Below are 23,637 nucleotides of genomic sequence, written 5' to 3' on the forward strand. Positions count from 1 at the left end.
CTGTGGTGCTGACTTGTGTAATAGTAATGCAAGTACGTGAACTTTCCTCACAAGACATGTATGAAAGACAGCAGGGAAAACACCTTCAAGTTACATATAAGAATTTGAGGGGAAGTAATATTAAATACAATGTCCACTAGTTGAAGCAAAAACGTAACATATTCTCAGTCATGCAATTCCTTAGGCTAAGTTTTTTCAGAGACGCTAAGTGAGAAAAGAAATAGTAAAAATATAACCTGAAATGAAACAAAACAAAAAACTACCTTCACTTGTTTCAAATGAGGAAACTGAAAATGAAGCTCCAGAAACTAGTGTCCGTCTCAAATAGTCCAATGGCATTGCTCTTTACCCTCAAAATTCTAAAGCAAATTAAAAATCGGACTCTGTTTTCACAGCTGAGTCCAACAACTCATCACAGAAACATTCTTTCTTCCTACTTCTTTGCAATGGGAAAACATTCACACCACACAGGCACCTTTTGAGTGCCTCAATTGGGAGATTAGGCAATAGGAGATGCAGGTGAGGAAAAACTGAGGAAAAAATGGAAAAAAAAAAAGCAAGCTGTCCTATGCAGGTAGACTGATTTGCTTAATTTGCCTATAAGAAAGGACTCTGAGACTAACACTCTATACCACATACGTCTGCAACTGCATTTCACCTAGTCAAAGTGTTTTCCATGTTTTACTATGCAGCTGGAGCAATGGAAATGCAAATAATGATCATCCAGCCTACAGCAATTCATGTTTCCAATCTCTTATCTGCAGGTCCGGGAATCTCAGAGGAACTGAGATGCACAGGCAGTTCAGGAAACAAAAAAACAGTGAAAATGCTTCACCTCACATGTAAACAGCAGGTTTCTGCATCTTTCAACAAACATAAGACACTAAGGTTGTTTAAAAAGAGTAGTTGCAAAGCTTTTAAAGCAAAGGCAAAATCATTTCTTTCTCACTAAGACTGTTCCTGAAGAAATGGCTGTAAGATTTCTCCTGTATTTCCCAAAACTCAAGTCAGAAAACAAGCTGGGGAAATTTTAGTGGCAATGAACTGAATGGAATCTGATGGAGATATAAGCAATTAGAGCAATTAGAGTAGAGCACCAGAAAAAAATGCACTATGCAAACTTAGTACAAGTCTCCATAATACTATGTCTTGCAGACTATCTACATGTAAATATATTATTGTTTATAAGACCTGGACAGTAAGAACTTGTTACTGAAAATAAGAGATGTATGTGTTAAATGTGTACAGTTACAATGAATTTATAAAATTGACCTGAAGTTATGCTTACACATACAGGTTTGGAGGAACAGCCTCCAAACTATGAATGTATTCCTTGCAGTTCTTCAAAGTAGCACCTTGCTGTTTATGCAGAACACAGTGAACACACTGAAATAAACTTGGCAGGGGGGTTGGAACTAGATGATCTTTGAGGTCCCTTCCAACCCAAACCATTCTATGATTCTATATTTTGTTGTAAAGTATACTACAAAAGAAAATTTGTCAAAACGTTAATGCTATACTTACAGAATTTTTTAAGCAATCATCATCCACATCAAAGTTTGACGTATCAGTGGGACTGCTGACTTCTGGGATATAAGGTGCCTCACAGTTTCTGATGTTGTCCCAGTCAATCCCAGCAAAAAATGGATGGTTCTTAAAGTCTTCTATTCCATTTTGTCCAAGTCGATGCTCTCTGCTACAAATGAGCCTTCGGATGAGGTCCTTTGCACTTTCAGAGACATCTGTCACTTGAGCAGGAAACTGAAATCTCTCCTTAAAGATTAAAATTAGAGAAAATAGTTTATTACCAAGAAAAAGTCAGAAAAATCACCCTTCTTAGTGAAAATTTTTATGTAGAAAAAGAAACATGCAAATACTCTGGTTCTTAAATATATGCAGTAAGGTTTCTAGGAAAAAGACTTCCCCAAAGAAACTACTGAAACTTTTGCAAACTATTGAAATTTGTTTCCTAGTTTTTCTTCTTTATTTAAATTTCTCTTACGCTGTTGAATTCTACAGCTGCCTCCACATGGAAGAACATTTAAGAATCTTCTGCATAAGCCAAACAATGGATCCCGCCAGAAGAAAGTAGCGCAAAAGGAGTGATGTAATGCAGTCAAGATTTACTCCATAGAGAGAACTAACAGCCCTGTTTCCAAATCCAGATTTTTAGTTTTGAACTGCTTTATCCTACAACAAAGCCATCTGCAATCCATAACCATAAACTTACTACATGGAAACATATTTTTTGTTCTACATTCATGAACATTAATATAATTAGTACATAAATCCTCGTTTTTAAATAAGCCTCCAAGTTACTCTATTACTCATTAAAAATTAGCTTAGAGAGAGACAGAAAGAGAAAGTGCACTAACTTTGTGGTTCATTATTTTCCCATAGGTCTCCACCAAGGACTCAGCATAAAAGGGTGTTTCTCCATAAAGCATTTCATACATGCAAACGCCTAGGGACCACCAGTCACACTCGGGCCCATACTTCCCTTTTCCATCTTCCATGGCCTGCAAGATTTCTGGAGAGATGTAGTCTGGTGTTCCAACTGCCACTGAAGATTGGACCTGTAGAAGTTACATTTCCAGGACTAAAATCAACTTTCATCGTTACAGACACTGCTGTTTGTGGCACTGTGCATGCACAAACAAATTCAGACCAGTGTTCTGGTTACAATAACAGCTAAGCACAATAAAAAGGCTTCTAAATTCATAAAGAAATACGTAAGCATCCAAGGCATCCCAATAACATCAACAGGCATCCCAATAACATACTTCTGCTCAACTCTCACAAATATTTAACAACAGAGAAAGAACGAAACTGTCAATTCCCAGGCTTAGAGTTGTTATTAAGTAATTACAGATTAGGTAATCACACATATTAACTCAAATACTTGGTGACACTCTGGGACATGATTAACACACTGGAATTAAATTCCAGTCACACCCACTATATACTGTGCAAATTTAAATACACTACTAGAATCTGATGATACGCTAATTGTATCTCATCCTGCTTATACTAAAGCTCACATTTTCAATACGGATTAGAGCTCAGAGCTCAAAACTGAGAGATTCATCGTTCGTCAACAAATACCTACTCAGTACTGATAGTGCAGCTTCTCTATTTATTCATGAGTTGACTATATGCATCTAAAAAGCTTTTAATATACAGTAAATCCAAGCAAAGCGCAGTCATACTGAACTGAGGTTAGTTACATACCAACACACCATTACAATTCCGTTTTGTTAGACATAAGACACCTTTTCTCTTTTTTAGCACGCATTTTAGCATCTAGCAAAGGACTGAAGAAAAGGTGTTTAGGAATATATCATTCTTTCTAATTTACCGTTCCATCTTCCATAAGTTTCAGACAAGAACCAAAATCTGCTAATCGAATATGTCCATTCATATCCATCAAAATGTTGTCTGGTTTAATATCCCTGCAAATAAAACACATTTCAGAGTCAGTACAAAAATGTACTGCATAACATACAGTCCAAGCATTAATGCTGCAACACCCTTATCATTCAAAAACAGCAACAGATCAGCAGATAGAACACAATCACTCATCATACGACGAAATTTGCACCAGAGACATTTCATGACAGGGGCTGTGGATCAAATCATATAATGCCTGTTAGTTTTAATAAGAATTGTGCAGTCAAATTCCTCTCATCTCTCACAGGTAGACAGGAGACTCTTGCTCGCTCTGAACTTTTGTGTGTAAAACTTTTAAATCATCTAAAGAATTTTAATGAAAAACTCTCAAGTGAAAGATGCACACTTACACTGGAGCTGTAAAACAACCTCGTAAGTTTTACTAGAGATCAAAGTTCAATGAAATGCCAAAATAATTCACACATTTTTAAATTTAGTGTCTTTCATCAACATTTTTCTCTCACGTACATCTCAGCTCACTATGTACGTCTGTCGTACTTCTCTGAAACAACCAACAAAGCCATTGCACGCACTGCTGAAGCTCTGCTTGGCCAAGTTCTGCAGCTGTCTCATTCAGGTCATGATACACATGGAAAAGTCTTTCTAAGCAGGCAACATAATAAATACTCCTTATTTTGAAAATGAGATTCTTTTTTTTTTTGTCTTGTGTTTTACAGATACCTAAGTATACTGAAATGCAGATAAAGTGTATGCCCCCAGTATGCAGCTGCCTAGAATGAAAGCATCTATGGCCTCTAAGTTACCAGAGGGGCATTTATCGTTCGACTTGAAAACCGGGTTCAAATGTTGAAATTATTTTTCATTAAAGCTATTAGAAATATCCATTAGGCTACATTTTTAAAATATATGACATCATCACATTCTTACTCTAACCTTATCTATTATATTCAAAAGGTAAATTATGACTGTATGAATAAAGTACTATGAATACTTTCTCAGTGAACAGTAATTTATAAGACATAAGATCAAATTCCCTAAAACAAACAAAAAATGAGTGAAGCCCTGACTTTGCTTCATTCCCCTAACAACTTATAAATGAATGTTTTCAATTGCTTTGCAAACAAATTTCAAAATATTCACAAGCTAAGACAGTCACATTGCACATGAGAGCAAGGTTTCGTTAGGGTTTTTTTTAATAAAATAAACTAAAAATAATAAAATTTAAAAAAGGATAAACAATATTTAGTGAGAATTTAAAATGGCAAAAAAAGTTAGAACAACACCTTGAATGTTATAGAAGCAATGGCACGAAGGTGTCGCCCTGTTATACACTCAGTGATAATTAATACGGCAACAGTATGTTGTTTTGAAGAAAAGTACTTTCTGAATTTGAGTTACCCAAAGACAAGCAGGCAGTGGCCCATGCTGAAAACAAATTTTAGCCACCTTCCAACATTTGCAAAGTAAAAAGCGAACACTGCTTAAGAAATCATACTCTCCCATCTCGCAACTGAGCGTAAAGACACTTCTTTACAAAGTAAATCATAAAAATTAACCAAGTCCATTCTCTAAATAACATTCTTCCACTTTATTTTTGCTGACACTGAATATGCCAAAGAATTTTATTTTACATTCACCCACCAAAAACATTCCTTAAATGTGTTCCTAAATAAAAACAAACACACATTATTGAGATCTCTGGAATTATAACTTTAAAAACACTTTGCAAAACATGCACCTAAAAATCAAGTTCCCCTTAGAAGCTGGACCTAGTTCAAGCTAAATGAAAACAAGTCACCCTTGAGGCTCCATTTATCCACGTTCTACCTTTTAACGTATTCCCAAAAGAAATAATAATAACCATCATCATCATCGCAACCTCCCCCATTTGATCTCACAAAACAGCAGAAAACATAAAAAAAACCCTCACTCTGTTGTCAACACTGTGCAAAAACAAACCTGCAAACAACACTGAAAGCACTCAGAGGAACAAGTATTTCTTGCAAAGCGAAGTTTGTAAGGCTTAGTAACAACTTCACAAGAGCAATTCTTATAGTGAAGGAAAAACAGAGAACAACTTAACACATACAAATTCTTTTCAGCTCTTGTAACAGAAGGTAAAGGTTACGAACAACTGCTCTGAATTCAACTGAACTATGTTAATACAAGACAGTTTGAAAGACAAGAATTGCTGGCACCTGCAGAGCAGAGTAGGCTATAAGCAAAGGGAAACTTAAGAAAATTATGAGCCCCAGAGGGGAAAAAGGAAGGGGAGTAATTATTGCCAGTGTAACTGAAGAGCTCAAAGTTGGTGATTACGGGGAAAAATAATATGTCATAAAACTCACATCTCTATTGAGCCTGCAGTTGTTAGATTCCATTAGAATTATGAGGTTTGTTCTAGGTTTTTGTTCTGGATGACATTTGGTGACTCTCCTTTAGTGATCAGAACTGATTCTTCTCCTGGACTAAACAGAGCATGGTCTTCCTTCTCCACACCCTCTCCACACTTCCTGGCTTACACCAGTTTATTCACCAAATTAACTTGTTCCCTCTTCCCACACTTCCATCTCTGCAATTTTATTCCTATCATTACCTCAAAAGTTGAGATGTCCAATCCTGCACAGTCTATCAAACCCAAAGTTCCTCCCCTTTTATCTCCTTTCACTCTCAGCTGCTTGACTCCTAAATCCTAGTCTCCCTACACATACACATTTAACTAATGCTTTTTTTCTCCCATCTAAGTTCTCAGCAGATAGTATTTCCCCAGTCACTTCACAGATTCCCTTCCCATTCCCTCTGGCTTCCTATTCCTCTAATCTTTACTATCCTTTTCCTCATGTCCAATTTTCATTCTGTTGCACAGGAATCTTCTTTGGCCTCAAAAGGAAGAGCACTATTAACAACAAAGAGCGTCCACACTGCCCCTAGTGTCTACTTACAAACATCTCCCAAAATTGCAGGGCAAGTGCTTTCATTCTTACTGCTTTGAAACTGCAAACCTACAGCAGAAGAAAACTGAAAAGCATTTAGGGACCAAGCTCTACATACGGTTGTTTGAAACTCCTAACAACTGGCATACTGGAGGGGAAATTATAACCTGAAAATATCTAGGTAGGGAGCAGAAGAATGAAAACACGTCCATGACTCAAGGAAGATTTTCTCCTGGATTTCAATGGTGTCTCTATATCCCAGAGCAGAATAATTTCTCATAGGGCTTGTAAGAATTATTTTATTAATTAATTTAAAACCTATATACAGAAAGCAATATACGTTTCTTGATCTTGTTCCTGGAAAGAGATGACACTTACTGCTTCAGGCAGATACTAAGGAAGGAAAATTCCAGACCAAGTAACTAAAATCTGGCAAAAGTAATGAGCAAATAATGAAAAGTTATACGGCTTAGTGAATAGATCACTGGCCTGAATCTCCATAGATAAGAATTACTGGGTGATTGTGAGCAAACCATTTCAACATCACTCAACAATAACACTGGTGCTCAGTCAAGCAATAATATCATCTGGCTAGAAGGCTATGGAACACTAATACTCTAATAACCCTGTAATTTGTTCACTATAATAAAAGAAAAAGGTCTGGTCACTTGAAATAGGAAATAACAACTCAGTTTCAAGAAGCGTATGCATTTGGAAGCCATTTTATGAACCAGATTCACAGTAGGAACAAATATTGAATTGGGGGAATTGCTCTGACACCACTGTGCCCCCTGGAGACCCTGAGTTCTACCAAGTCCCAGACAGTTCAGCCCTACTCTTGAGAGCAGCTTCTGTGGGTAGCCTGGTGGGCAATGGGTACCGGTTGCCAGAGTTAGACCTGGTACCAACCAAGCTAGTATGGGTTCTTCAAATGTACTCCACAGTGAATTAAGGGGACACAGGTACCCAGCATGCCCAAATGTCCTGGTTTACAGCTGGGACGGAGTTAGTTTTCTTTTTACTAGCTAGAATAGCACTGTGTTTTGGATTTAGTATGGGATTTGTTATGAAAAGTATTTGGATAACACACTGATGTTTATAGCTGTTGCTAAAACATCAAGGACTTTTCAGCTTCCCATCATTTGCCAGTGTGCAAGTGCATAACAAGCTGGGAGGGAGCACGGCCAGAACAAAGGACCCAACTCCTAGTTTAGGATTTGAGTTTAGGATTGAGGCCCAAACTGGCCAATGGAATACTATATTTCATATCAAGCAACGTCATGCCCAGTGTATAGATGAGGGTTGGTCGGGAAGTGGCTCACTCTTGCTCTCTTCAGATCGCTCTTTTCAGGGCTCTCGCTCTTCCAGGATTGCGGTTTCAGGACTTCTCTGTTTCAGGATCACTAGCCGGGAGGGGTAGGGCATTGGTCAGCAATTACACTGTGCATTGCTTGTTTGCATATATTATTATGACTTTTATATATTTTATTATCATCATCATTACTTTCAATTTTATTTTAATTATTAAATTGCTCTTATCTCAAACCACAAGTTTCCTTCCCTTTTCCTCTTCAGTTCTATTCCTCCTCCACCAGGGGTGGGGCAGGGTGAGCAAGCAGCTGCCTGATGTTTAGTGACCAGCCAGGTTAAACCATGACACCAAAGAAATACAAACCTTCCTTAAATCAACTTTTTTGTAGCATTGCTACCTGAGGACGTGAATTGAGCAAAGACTGCTGTTCTGTTTCTTGGTGTTTTGGTTTTTTGGTTTTTTTTTTTTTGAATGAGTGATATACCAGTGTGAAAGGAGCCATTAATCTGGATCAAATAAACTACATTAAAAACACGTATGTCCATTTAAACCATGACTTCAACACAGAGTACAGGAGTGCTTTCTATTTTTCTGAGCTGCATTGGCCTTGAGTGTAGGAGAAAAACAGCACTGCACAGCAGCTTGGATAAAGTGATCCTCCTTGTATTTGTTTTGCAGACTTTTGTTACTTGCTTCTGTTCATCTGGAGAATGCTATAGGAATAAACAGTCTGTGTGATCCTGGAAACTTCATTTGCACAGAAAAGTGTGGAGGCTTATGAAAAAATACAGAAATATCTTTAATGAACCATTTTTCATAATGCTCCTTAGTTTAAATTGGGGAGCTGTTCTTCAGATTGGCATGTTTACCCAGATGACTTCACTCACCTCTCCTTAAAACAGTTTACTTTCTTAAGTCGTAATTAAAATCCAAACATTTTACATATTAACTGTGTTAATATAAACAACATTCCAAAATGGGACTACAGCAGACATCTGGAATATTGCCATTCATTTTGATTTCTCTGTTAATAAGCCAGAGTAGAATTTCATTTGTTCAGTAAGACTCAAGAAAAAGTATTCCCTCCGAGACGTGCTAAATCCATAGCACATTCCAGCTGTAAAACAAACTAAAAAGAATTTTTAATACATGTGAATGTATTTTTTTCCCTGCATTCATTTCTGATACTAAACGAAACTTCAGGAATTGTGAGGTCTTGCATCTTGAAATTTGGACCAGACAACGTCCTTAAGTTCCTTCCAACTTGAATTATCTGATCATCTTCTGGTTTCGAAGTATACCTGTTCCTGAGGTTCACCTATGCCATTCTTTGAATCATTGAACCAACGTTATTCAGTTATTTGCAAGACCACATGGACTTCCTCAGGTCTACAGCACAGGAAGCAGCAGATTCCAGAAAAAAGATCTTAAGTTAATTTTGTTTCATGGGCAGCCTCACAGAGGTAGGGGACCAGACAAACAAAGGCACATATATCAAAAATAAGAGTGTCATTTATTGTAAGAACTGTAACATAATGATGAAGCAGCAGTAACATCAGATGCTACCAAAGATTATGTCAATGGACTAAATCACAGGTCCACATATTTAAGTTTACATGATAAAAACTCTTCTGGCACTAAAAGAGTTTGTGACCAGTAGGGATCCCTCTTCTTGGTAACTGTACAGTTATGATGCAGAATGCTTTGGTTATTCATTTGCAATGGTTTTATTCTTTTTTATTTTTCCAAAATAAAAATGATCAGGCTGAAATGGAGGAAAAGCTGAGTCCTTCTGTGTAACTAGTATCAACAAAAGTTGGCCAGATGGTGTAAGGGGACATCTCTCAATACGTCCAATATGTCCTCATTGGAATAAACATTTCAGATGGTAATGGACTATCTTCACGCACACAGTTGAGCTCTTAAAAAAGCAGAACTGAAATGACAACAAAGGGGCTTATGTGGTTCTAAATTCAACAACTGTACAAATACAGACTGGGCGGAGAATGAATCGAGAGCAGCCCTGAGGAGAAGGACTTGGGAGTACTGGTGGACGAGAAGATCAATATGAGCCGGCAATGTGCTCTTGCGGCCCAGAAGGCCAACCGCGTCCTGGGCTTCATCAAGAGGAGCGTGGCCAGCAGGTCGAGGGAGGTGATTCTCCCCCTCTACTCTGCCCTTGTGAGACCTCACTTGGAGTATTGCGTCCAGTTCTGGAGTCCCCAACATAAGAAGGACATGGACCAGTTGGAGAGGGTCCAGAGGAGGGCCACGAAGATGATAAGAGGGCTGGAGCACCTTTCCTATGAGGACAGGCTGAAAGAGTTGGGGCTGTTCAGCCTGGAGAAGAGGAGGCTCCGGGGCGACCTTATAGCGGTCTTCCAGTACCTCAAGGGGGCCTACAAGAAAGATGGGGAGAGGCTGTTCAGGAGGGCCTGTTGTGATAGGACAAGGGGTAATGGTTTTAAAATAGAGGGAGGTAGATTCAGGTTGGATATTAGGAAAAAATTTTTTACCATGAGAGTTGTAGAACACTGGAACAGGTTGCCCAGAGAGGTGGTGGATGCTCCATCCCTGGAGACGTTCAAGGCCAGGTTGGATGAGGCCCTGAGCAACCTGATCTAGTTGGAGATATCCCTGTTCCTTGCAGGGGGGTTGGACTAGATGACCTTTGAAGGTCCCTTCCAGCCCTAACGATTCTATGATTCTATGAACTGCAATGTGAGTTGTGCCTCAAGAAAGAGATGGACCTGTCTGAAATCAAAGAAGCAAATTTGACAGCTGAGCTACCAGTTTATTTTAGCCCACCAGATAAAACAAGGATAATTTGGAGAACAAATTTTTATTTCTGTTGTTAACATTAGAAAAGCGTGGAAATTAATTAGTTTTCCTTAAACAGGTCACACATCCCAAGAAATACTGCCAAGTGAATAGCTTACAGCTTACATTAAATTATTTTTCTGTGAAATCTTCACATGAATAGTATTTTTTTAACGCTAACAATGCAAATTAAAATACCAGCAGATGAGAAAAATAAATTAGTTTCAGGTGTAATCGCTGGCACAGAGAAACTGATCCAGACAATCTACTACTAATTGAGGATTTCACAGCACATTATTTTCTCATTACACATGCAAGAGCATTCCCCAAAAGTATAAATCAAAAGGTTAAAAGCAGACATCAATGGTTATCATTATCCACTCTTACAATAAGAAATGTTATCCTTTGTCAAGTTACCTACTCTAAAAAAACATAACCAAGATCTTACTGCCAGAATGCTCGGACTTTTTATCCCAAATTCCTTCAGAACACAGGATTATCCTTAGTCAGGACAGAAATTTGGCAAACTGTTAATTTCACTCCCTTCTGTTGTTTCAGGTAGACTTTTCTTCCACACTCCTCTTGTCCTCACACAGAAATGCTACATCCATGATAAAAAAAACGAAGATTTTTTTTTTTTTTGGCAGCATTCCAGCGAAAGAAGAAAATTTGATGCCTGTGAAGTTTTTATTAAGGTATTCAGTGATGCCATACTGACAGTCCGCTTCAGATATGCAGAGTGAAACAGCTGGTGAACTTCGATCAAGAATGCTAGTCAACCGATGCATTTTTTTCACAGTCAAACTTATGGGCACTGATGTCCAGAAGCTTGTTTCTATTTTCCATTACACTGTACTGGGTTATATCAAAGTCAAAGTTGCCATATTCTGCCAACTAAAGTTTATCTGAATTCTAGTGAGAAAAACTAGAAATAGGCTCCATCTGGCAGAAAGACCGATGTGCACTGAGCCAAATTAGATTTGGACAGTCGGCAGTTATTCTTTAGTAATCCCAATAAGATAGGCTGCGCAAGATAGCAGCATCAGAAAACTGGAATATGTTATACCTCATTAACTGTGCCTCTTATCAAGACTCTACGGTGCCTTCTCCTAAACAGACACTCCTCCACTTTTGGGTGGAATCCAGAAAACGCATATTTCAGTTGAATTCAAAGTCATTTAAATAACTTTGATCGCAACCTTATTATTTACATAGCACCCAAACAGTTGCATCATGTTTGTATATTAAACAAAACCTGCTTCATATAAAGCTGACAAACTAAAGCTTGCAACTGAAAAAGATGCAGTAACCTTACATATAGCCTTGAAGTCAATAGGGACAGTCAACGACTAAACACTTTAGGATGTAAGCCTTAATAAGCAAAGCAACTACATGGGAAAAAAAAAATGCTATAAACAATCTTCTTTTAAAATTACAATGAGGAGGTTCAACTTTTTTTTCCTTAAACTGTATCTTTAAAAACTCCCTTGTTTTCTCATTAACTCTTGATAATAAATCATCATGTGTATGTTGTTCCAGGAACACCCAGTAATTCACCTCTACTAAAAGAATCTTGCTACTCTCAGCAGCAGGAGATTCATCTAAATCTCATTAAAATCAGTGGACAGACTCCCATCGATTACTAGGAAACCTCAACCAAACGAAGACAAATAAAGGTTCTTAATCTGTGATATAGTCATTATTTATTGATCAGTGTGTGCAATTTTATATTTATACTGTTACACATCCTAACCAAGTTTTATTCTTAGTAATATTACAAAACTAAATGAAAGACAATACATGAATCAAGGTTTCCTGTACTAGATGCAGTACATGTGTGACATCACATACTGAATCAGGTACTGAATCCAAACTTAGTAATGAATTTAAAACTCAAAGAAAGATACTTAGATGAGACAGTAGAAATACTTTCATAATAACAACAGTAGGACACTAGAACAAATTGCTTAGGGAAATTTCACCATCTCCATCACCGTATTTTTTTTAAGAACTGGTTAGACAAACATCTGTCAAGAGTGGTTTAGATCTAGTTTGATCTTGCCTTGCAACAGAAGAAAAGTATTAGCTGACCTCTCCAAGTCCTTCCTCAGTCCTTTTCTCTACAGTTCCATACTGCTCTTTAATTTCTGCAACTCAATTCTGGACACAACACAGTATTTACCTTATGGTATCCAATGTTCTTTATGAATTTCAAATGCTAATAAAGGAAATAATAACAAACAACAGGGAATGAGTATATCAGCCAACACATATACATCTTGAGTTTGTTCAGGCACTGATATTCATTCCTGAACGCTTGACCTCAGTGAAGTTACTGGCTTTTTAATATATGCTCCACCACATCATATCATAATGCCCTAGAATTAATTTACCTTAGAAAAATGTCTCCCTGTGGCATTTGTGCATGTGTCTTTGCTTTTGAGTAATGGATCTTTTGATCACGACAATAATTCTAAAATGACATAATTATTTTTAAAAGCTGCTTATATCCAATTTTTTTTTCTTTCTTTAAAAAAATAAGTACATGGAGTGATCTGAAAAATTCTTTTTGATAAGTGCTTGGCAGCTACATACTCCCTGTAGCTATTCTCTTTCATCTAAAATGCTAATCAACTGACAGAAACAGATATCTATGGAGAAAACCCTCCCACCCAGGCTAGGCCCCTCACTCAGTATTTTGAAGAGATGTCAAGGCAAAGTCACCTGTAATGTCTAAGGATTTCTATTGTCTTGTCAGTTTTACAGACTAAAACCAAGAGCACACTGTGCCATTTCATAACCATTTTAAATTTAGTACCTTACAATGCTGATTTACAGATGTCATTTTAAACACCTATGAACTAAAAATAAGAGAGTCATAGACATTATCAGAAAGACAGTTCCTTATGGCAAACAATCATGGACATAGCATGGACAATGCAACCCGAAACTGTTAAAAGTTCAAACAAAAAAATAAAAAGGAAGTTAATTGAAATAGCCTGACTACCAAACACTGGAAATGTCAAAAAACAAACACTGGAACTGTCGAAAAACAAACAAATGAAAAACTCAAAAAATTAACTGGCCTCATATAGTAGCACAAAAATATAGAAGCTAGTAAGTTTTCTCAGGGTTGTCTCGTACCCGAGTTATTCATATTAGACAAAAAACTTGCAGTGACTCAAATATAAAACTGGGCACACAAAGAACTGAACACTGGAATATTTAATCATGCATTGATCTTGAACAGAATAGTATTGTTGAGTAAAAATTCATGCATAAAAATATGAGAGCTTTGTATCGTATTTCTTTTCAAGTAATTTTAATAGTTCCAATTAACTATGATGATCTCTCAGGATGCAAAATATTTGAGGCACAAGCATAAAAGTTTTGAAAGATGTGCAAACAAAAGATGGGAGAAACAAAACAGGAATGTTTGAGGGTTTTTTAGAAACAAAAGTCAATTTGAAAAACAAGTATTTGGTTTGAAAAGTCCAAACATCAGCATAGGAAACTAGTAAAAAATTGCCACTAACTGAATACAATTTGTACGACTCAAGAAGACAGCACTCAGGAAATGAGATAAATATTCTTACGTGAGACAAGACAAGTTGTAACATAACTACAGAACAATACTCTAAAGCTCTGGAGGTACTATGCCATTCACTGATCAAAGGTAATGCAAAATTATAGTTTGAAAGGACTACTCAAAATCCAACTGGACATGGTGCTTGGCAATCTGCTCTCACTGACCCTGCTCTGAGCAGGAGGGTTGGACTAGTTGTTCTCAAGAGGTCCCTTGGCAGCTTCCCCTAATATCTCTCGCTTTTCCTAACTGAGGACTCTATCCTCATCCTGACTCCCTAGCTAATTATATTGAAACTCACTGGTACAACAATTTTGAACTTAATAAGCAAAGGAAGACAAGAATTTGATATTATTGGTTTTTATTATTTTTATTATTACTATTATTACTATTATTACTATTGCTACTATTGTTGTTATTATTATTATTAATATTAATAATTAAACGAACAGCTGCAAGGCAAGGTTTATAGTACAACTTTTAGGTGGTAAAACACATACAAAATTTGCTGAAGAAGCTAACTGGGCACTATTCTGGCCTGGACTATTTATCTGAACTTCATATTCCAGTGCATGGATTACTTTTCTCACCATATTTTCCTTAGCTAAATTGTTTGTGAATTTGCAGTAACTATATGTGTGCTTCTTTATTTTTAAAAAAGAATATTCTCAGGAATACAGAGGTACTAGGAGAGACTTACATAAATACATCCAAAATAAAAGGATTTCAGTCAGGAGTATGCTCATTGATGGTTCTTCAGAATCCAACTACTTGCATGTGGGAGGTTTCAAAAATAGGTGTTTAAACTATACCTTTATGTGACTAATTAACTACGCCTACACTGAAAACACAATATCTTGAAATGAAGGAGACTATGGGAAAAAAGTGATGGCAGAGAGTGGATTGCTCACCTAGCAAGGAGCTACACCAGAAGAGCCCTAAAGAAAAGAAAAAAATAAAAAACAGTTGAAAATGGGCTGTGAACCAGAAGTTTTGCCACAGTGGGCTATGTACTCTTTGTGAAGGAAGAGTTGGGAACCTTTAATTTACACAGCACTTAAGAAAACAAAACAAAACAAAATAAAATGGAAAACCTGATTTAATTTCTCTACCTCCATCTGGTGTTGTTCTAGTTTTCTAAAAAGCTACAAATACATGCAGCGGAGGACCTGGCTGAGGGCACTCAACTATTTTTGCCTCTCTAACCTGCCCAGCTGTCACAATGCTTTTCTTGGATCCAATCATTCTGCTTATAGTTTCAAATTCCTCAACAGAAACTCCACACCAACAACACCCATCAGAGAAAACGGTCATTTGAGTCAACACTTGAGAGAATAATGGACTTCAAGTTCAAGCCCAACGTTGCATGAATACTGAGAAACAACACTAAATACATGGCAGACAACTTTCACTATCATAGATGTGTATTCAAGTATCTTGAACACAGTTTGCTCTTTTTTGTGGCAGTCTATTAGATGATACTTTAAAACACTTACTAAAAAACTAATTCAAGCTCATGGTGGTAGAAACAAGTTTCATTGACCACCCAACTTCAAATATTAGGTTTATTCGCTTAAGATTTCAAGGTAATTACAACGAAATGCCAAGCAGCTTATTTGAACTCTGTGAACTTCAGTTAACAAAGCTATTTCTGGGTTGCTGAACTGTACTCTTTTGTATTATTTTACACTTTTTCTCCAAAAGATAGGAATAAAAATATTATCATGACAATTTAGGGGGGAAAAAAAGAAGACTGTATATTTGCCATATTTTGCCATGTCAACTTTATTGGGATTCCATTTTGGCTTCTAAGAACTTAAGTACACAGATTAAGAACTCCACAACAACTACCCTGCAGCATATTCTAAAGATTAAAAAATTAAAGTCTGCTAAGTAAGGCTAATTCATGTCAAAGCTTTTAGATTTCTAATAGTATCATGAGTTACTGGCGGGTAAAGGAGTAGAAAGAGTAAGCTCATTAAGAATGTTATGTCCATCTGTGAGTGCCATCTGTCAAAGAAATCCTGAAAGAAGAGGCTAAAGAGGAATCCAGAATATGCCCAGCTGTTGTACTGTAAATTCCTACCTATGCTAGAAAACTTTTAACACATATTTCTAGGCGGATAAATGCTTTCTCCCCTCTTGATTCTCATTTTAGACATGCAATCTCTGTTCTCTGCATTTAAGTACAACCATACATAGTCTCTGAAACAGTTGATTGTGTTGAACCATTCTGAGAGTAAATTACACAACATAAACCGAAGACTTGATTGGTTTTGACAATGACAGTCAAAAAAACATGCTTTGTACACTTTTTTTTTTAAATGCACTGATGCAACTAAGAAAGCAATTCACAGAAGAATGTTCACTCAGAAGCTGTCTGGACAATTTAACAGGTATTAATATACATTTTTATACATGTGTTCGCGTGTGTATCTATATAAGACACACATATATGTTTTTTAATTATCAGGGATATTTTTTTAAGTGCCCTGAGCTGAAACAAGCTGTTAGTTGCAAAGCACTAGAAAATTTCTGGGACCGATGAGATGAACTAACCTGCTGAGTCCATCCTGCACCCCACAGCAACTCTTCCCTAGTCCTTTTCTATCTTCCTCCGGGAATAAATACACAGATATAAATACACCAAGAATTATGGGAGGTGAGAGAAAGGGAGGTCTGTACAGAAATGAGTTCTGAGATCACTGGATGTTTTTCATTTTACCAAAGGAAAGATATACAATCTTAATATGAGGTTGATCTTATCCCTCTCCCCTCCATGCACTCAATCAGCAATAAAAATCACCACGAAGCTATAAAAATATATGAAGGGGGGAGGGGGGAAGGAACACACAGAAGAATGTACTTTAGAACATACTTTAAAGACATGTAAAACATAAAGGAATAGAGAGCACATTACAAAAATTCAAATAAATTGTTTCTTGTTCCTGAGTTATGTGGAAAACAGAACAAAGATAAGATGCAAAGGCTGCAAAGTAAACTGTGGAGGCTAAAAAAAAAAAGGTTTACAACGAGAAGAAAACCAATGACATCCCAAGAGAACAAATATATACATCAAATACTTTCCATAGCTGTTGCAAGCACGCGAAGAAGCACTGTTATATCCTATATATTTTACTGTTCTTCACTCTAGGCTAGTATGACTCTAGACTTCACATATTTTTTGAAAGACCTTCCTGCCCAGCAAGAAGAATGTTTCAGAAAACAACACTACTATACAGCCATTTTAATGTGCTGCACAAACCCTTTGCTTTCTTCTTCCTTCATTCAATAAACGTTTATTCAGCAGTTACACAGATACGTGCGATTCCTCTTTTTTTAATGGAAGTCAGAGTTGTTAAGAATATCTACCCCCCTCTAAAGAAAGGGGGGGGGGGGAAGGCTACTGAAGAGCAAGAGACAAAAGCATGTCTTTTCCAAATATGTCTTCTACTTAACTGTGCCCTAAATTAACAGTATATAGGTTAAATGCTAATAGGAAAGAAGATTCCTTCCCAGTCAGTAAGTAGAACAGCGTAGAGAAAAGAACCTGCTACCCCTGAAATAATAAAACTAAATTTAGGATAATCTCTCTTTCTTCCCCTCAGCTTGATCATGTTCTTTACTGTATTGCAAATATGGCATCGTATTTATTACATTTTGGTTATCTGCAAAAAACTAAATGCACTAATGAATGACTGTTGAAGAAATTTAATTCACAAGTTGTTAAAAGAAGATACTGCCATTAAATACAAGAAATTCAAAGGGACTGATTTTTAGGTATAGAGAAAAAGAGAGCAAGAGCACATGTGAAAGCACATCTATATATGCGTGGAAGGGAAGAAAAAAACCCACAAAACTGTATTTCACTGGAAATTTGGATTATTTTATGTTATTATTCATTCCATGTCAACCACATGAATAGCTGCTAGTTCAGCCTGACCAATGTTGATACAGGCTGAATCAAAGACTTGCTGGAGGCAGCAAGAAAAAGAATGAGCACCTCACAGGAACATACACTTGCAAGGCTTTATACTGAAAAGAAAGAAGCAGCAGAGGACTGCATCATTCCTGCGTGCTCCTCCGTAGCCAGATGAAGAATCATACTACAATCCTCCCATGAAATTCTCAGCCAAGTCCTCTGCAGCGAGAACAACAGAGTGGAAAAACCCACCAGTGCAAGGAGTTGAAAAGGGACATAAATGGCTCTGAATCCATGATGAAAACACAAGTGAAGAAACATAGAAATCCTCCCACCTCTGTCATGATGTTTTTTTTTTCGTTACTACACCACTCAAGACTTCAAAGTAATTTTAAAGGATGAAAAGTGAACATAGAATCACGGAATGCTTTGGGTTGGAAGGGATCTTCAAGATCATCTAGTTCCAACCCCCCTGCCATGGGCAGGGACACCCTCCACTACACCAGGTTGCTCAAAGCCCCATCCAACCTGGCCTTGAACACTTCCAGGGATGGGGCAGCCACAACGTCTCTGGGAAACCTGTTCCAGTGCCTCACCACTCTGTGTAAAAAATTTCTTCCTTATATCTAATGGAAACATTGTGCCTCGTTGCTCAGCTTCAGAGCCCTGACTGAAACACCTGCTGCACACCACAGCAGCCATGCCCGGCACATCGGTCTCACCCACGCCACCAGCATTCCCCAAACCTGAATACAAGAGAAGCTGGTAATGAATCTTTTTAGTGAGAAGTCCTACCCTGACAAGTAAAACAAGATATATTTTACGCTACTATTTGGCATTAGCTTTTCAGTTGTGTTAATTCAATGTGAAAAATGTACTGTTTTTTTTCTGACTATGTCCAGGGGCATCACAAGGTAGGAACCAGAAGACTCCCTAGAAGCCTCCTGCGTCCATCTGAAAAACAGTATTACTATTTCTTGAAAGACTTTTTTTTTCTCTTATTTTGCTACTTTGAGATAGTAGGCTGCTTTCCTTTCTGACACTAAAATTACATTCAAAGTAACAGATTTCTGGCCTATATAATGAGGTTTTGGATTTTCATTTTAACTCCTTACACTCAGGGGTCCATCTGCCCTGTCTACGTTTCAGGCTGCAGAGGATTTGGGTGAGACTTTTATAAGAGACTGAGGTTATGATCTTTCATCTGACTATAGGATACCCAGCCAGATGGGATATGTCTGGGGACTACTTCTCCTCAGAAAGACCAGCTCCTTGACCCTCCTTTGCTGTACAGCACAAACATACATGGAAGCAGAATGGAAAGGGTGGAACACAGCGAACAGGAGGATGTGGTCCATGTGAGCATGTGCTTCTAACTCCTAGCCTGATGGTTGATTATTTCAGTAACAGTTGATTTTACTCATCTTTTTTTTCCCTCTATTGTGCTTTTTCACATTCCATGTTCATACAAAAATCATTAACTGCAGAAGGAAGGAGTTTGTCAGAGAATTTTTGAGTCTTTAAAATGCTGAAAAGAAGGACTCTGCAGACAGCTGAAGGTGAAGGTGGTAAGAGCCAGGTTGTATTGGGTTTGCTGAAGCACCCAGGTGAACCAGAAGCCTGCATCTCAGTGAAAACTATGGAAAGTGAGTCAAGGTTTGTCATTTTTAGATCCTGTGGCAAAATACAACAGAATTCATATTGAGGAGTTTGAATGAGAAAACACAGAGTAGGAAATTATGCACTTCATAGCTCTGTGCATTTTTTTTTATTTAGAGATTAAGACATGGTTGATTTGAACAGGTTGCCCAGAGAAGTTGTGGACGCCCCATCCCTGAAGTGTTCAAGGCCAGGCTGGATGAGGCTTTGAGTAACCTGACCTAGTGGAAGGTGTCCCTGCCCATGGCAGGGGGGTTAGAACTAGATGATCTTTGAGGTCCCTTCCAGTCCAAACCATTCTATGATTCTACGATATGCCTAAATCAGAAGTGTTGTATTAAAGAGAGATTCATATAAAAAACTGCAACCCCTGAGAGAAAGCTGGGGTTGAACTCACATTTTTGAAAGAAAGTCAGAGAATACTATCTTAAAAAAAAAAACAGTTATTTTGGAATACTCAAAAGTACAAAAATCCCTCCCTGTCACCCTCAGAAGTCACTCATGTCTTCCTCCCCTTGTTTCCCTCACTCTCAGGCTTGTTTTCCATGTAACATCCTCCTCCATTTGAATAGCTGGTCACTGCAGGATCAAAGCTGCTATTTTCAGTCACTCAACCTACGGTTAATCTCATTGTTGCTTGCCTGTTTAAGTAGAATTAGTTGTCTACTGTGCATCTAATGGCTAACAAGGAGACTGACAGTAAGTCCTTGGCTATTTGTAATGTTACAGAAGGTGCATTTCAGAACTCACATAATGAGCAGTTTTAGCTAGTTTTGATGCTTGTTTATAGAGTTGATTAATATTTGAACTCATGTGACTTGGTAATGTCTGTATTAATCATTGTTGTCCAACCGAGACTCAGGCACTGCTTTCCTCTCTCTGGAAACCAAATTGAAAGGCACATTCTTAAGAGCAGGGAACAGCAGTTCAGAACTTAAATTAGCACATAGACTAGTTACACCTCTAAATGATTTATTAACATGATACATAACCAGAGTTAATAAAACACTTTCCTTGGACACGTGTTATATCTGATCTGCTTCAGGAAAAGACTGAGTCAAAAACAAAGTAAAAATTTTACTCTTTTCAAATTAAACATCCTGTAAGACTGTCCTCATTTTCAAAAGTGCGGAGTCAAAGATCATTCCTAATTGGTGCCTGTGCCTCAGCTCCAACTAGGAGAGACTTTTCTGAATTCTGCACCAGCTAAATGGCTTCCAGCAGGGCATTTATTTTAAAAAAATGAAAAGTTTTTCCACAGCTTTTCTCATTCTCAACACCAAAGTATTCTGAGAAAACAATGCTTCATAAGGAAGCAAAGTTACCTATATGCCTAACGCTATTTTTTGTTTTCACAGATTCAAAGAAAAACACCTATTCCATTCTGAAAAATCAGAAATCAATGGACTGTGTTTAAATACTGAATTTTTAGTACTCAAGACAACGTGTTACAAACAGATAGACAACTCGATACTTGGTTCCTTTAAGAAATAAAAACATTCCCTAAAATGTCTATGTAAATTACCTTCTTTCTTCTTATGGATCTGGAGCTGAGGAGTATACAAACTATATAACACTGGGAAATACTGCTTGACTAGTTTTCCTTTAATATAACAAATAAAACAAAAACCTAGCACTGAGATTTGAATGTCTCAGACACATATGCACCGATATAAAATCATGGTTCAAAAGGATCAGTTAAGACCAGGATGTTACAAAAAAAGCCTCTGACACTCTCCTGAAGATGAACTTAAGTTCAACTCAAATATTGTATTGACACGAAATCCTCCACTCTGGCACCAGGTCAATCAGCTGGCCTGCAAGACCAGACTAGGCAAGCAATTCAGCTGTCTGCATCAAGACAAACTTATTATAAAATAAGTGACATGCACCTTGTTGGATAAATTCCGAGAATTTTGTGGCTTTTTTCCCTACATTTTATAAGAATAGTTGTACTACTATTTCAAAGACTTTGTTGCAAGACCCTAAAAAATTACAATGATAAAAGACAACCACCTTATTGACACTTTTATAAAATATACGATACTGAAAGAAGATCAGTTATTTAGGCACAACGGCAAGGATTTACCAGTTGAATTCTGTTTGAGCTAATCAAGGTTTTTCCTCTTAGCTAGACCCAATTTTCCAATTTCCTGTTATCTGTCTACGGTCAGCTTCCAAGCTCCCTAATAAAGCCTACTGAAGGGACCAGCTCTGACCTCCTGTGAAGTAGCACAGAGCAGATAAGGTATTCAGAGTTCTTCTGCTTAATATAATATGCAAATGTAATTATAAAAATAAGACTATTATTGATGCTATTCAAACGTTGTACAAACTAGTATCACACCATCAGACACTTTCAGCCAAGAATTCTCACTACCATAAAACACAAGTGAAGTCACAGCCTGCAGTACGAATCCCACACAAGGATGCATATCTCAACTATTTCCCACACTAGCTGCGTTTTTACCTTAAATGTACATTCAGTCTTCATCAACTGCTGCACTGTGTTCAAGCAGACCAGTTAGAGAATTTCAATCGTAACAGAGTCCAAAAACTAAATCAGGATTGTGTCAAAATTTCTAACAGAATAACCAGAAACATCCTTATCCCCATTCAAGATACTCTGCTTTCAAGCGGCAACAGGAATATCCTGATTTTTCGGAACAACTCTATCTTTCATCACTCCCTCTAAAACAGAGGGATTAGAAGACTTTGGTGCTGCTAATAATACTATATACACATGGTAAATTGCACCGATACGGTAACTAGGGAGTTGGGAAGTAATAATAGAGCCAAAATATGTTTGTGGAATGCTTATTGATCTGAATCAGACAAGCACAGCTAAAACATTATACAAACTTTCTACCCTACAGAAATCAATACCTGCAACAGGAAGACACACACACTCAGACTGAAAATCTAGGGGTTTTACATTATGTCCTCCAAAATGTTTTAGTGTGTTAGAGGTTTCATGTTAGTTTCACCAAGACACTGTAAGATACACACATTCAGTTAGCGTAAACTGGGAGGAAGACAGACACCAGTACATGAAGACAGGCAGAGTTTTGGCAGGCAGCAACATAGAAAGATTACGGCAACACATGTGAAAGACAAGTAGGGAAATCAGCAAACTCTTTTGCATTCATGTAGATACTGGCATAGTATAGAAGTTACTAACTCATTTACAAAATATAGGACAGAAATTTTGAGTGTTGGTATATTCATAGAAGCAGCAGGAAAATGACAGAAGCCAAATGGGATAACAGAACTATTTCCCCAGGGAAACTGCACTGAGCAGCTTCTACGTTTGCTCATGTTTCTAATGGAGATACCATAATTGTTGATGACACATTCCTTTTATAAATTTTTTTTTAATTTATCTTAGGCATGCTAAGGTCAGACATCATTGTTTATTAGAAAGCAGTTTTCCTTAATTGGAATTAAATCTATGAGAAGGAAGGCAAAGGTCTAGTTTGAAGTCAGATATGATAGTACACAAACGCTTCATTTCTTGCCCACGACATCCTCAGAACCCGTCTGATTTTTTGATAAGAGACAAATTAATCCCACTTACAATATTCAAATGGGAATCATGATGTTTTACACTTCATTAGTAGCATTCATTACCCTCCTAACCACGTGACTGTCAAAAGCAATCATAACATTAATAATACAGAATTTCAGACAGATATTTTCCAGGAATTATGATATAAAGCAACAAGGTACACAAAGACTGAATGAATGTTTATGTAAGAGTTGCAACTTGAGAATAATTTCTTTTTTGGCTACGCTGGACAAAAGCCATCACTGTAAATCATGCTTTTGTTATTTAATTTCCTATATCTTTTGGCATTTTATGTTCTTAAAAAGGAAAACCAGCTTTGAGATGCAAGTGAATAGCAAGAGAATGTTATTTGGAGCTATTGCAACTAAAAGCGCAGAAAACTTGTGGACTATTTTAACATTATACAATTTTCACTTCCTCAAACAC

The 23,637-nt window shown here is 37.3% G+C and overlaps 1 protein-coding gene across 6 annotated transcripts in view; it reads right to left on the reverse strand.

Moving 5' to 3' along the window:
• Nucleotides 1-23,637, reverse strand: part of CDC42BPA (CDC42 binding protein kinase alpha) — a 190,946-nt gene that overhangs the window by 77,467 nt on the left and 89,842 nt on the right. For all 6 annotated transcript variants that reach the window (XM_086629900.1, XM_086629894.1, XM_086629880.1 and 3 more), the window contains exons 6-8: nt 3,359-3,452; nt 2,376-2,576; nt 1,525-1,773 (exon numbers count right to left, since the gene is read on the reverse strand). In XM_086629900.1, coding sequence (XP_086486026.1) covers nt 1,525-1,773; nt 2,376-2,576; nt 3,359-3,452 — 544 coding nt within the window. The remainder of the gene's footprint in view (nt 1-1,524; nt 1,774-2,375; nt 2,577-3,358; nt 3,453-23,637) is intronic.

Source organism: Tauraco erythrolophus, chromosome 2, assembly GCF_009769465.1.
Source record: "Tauraco erythrolophus isolate bTauEry1 chromosome 2, bTauEry1.pri, whole genome shotgun sequence".
Lineage (NCBI taxonomy): Eukaryota > Metazoa > Chordata > Aves > Musophagiformes > Musophagidae > Tauraco > Tauraco erythrolophus.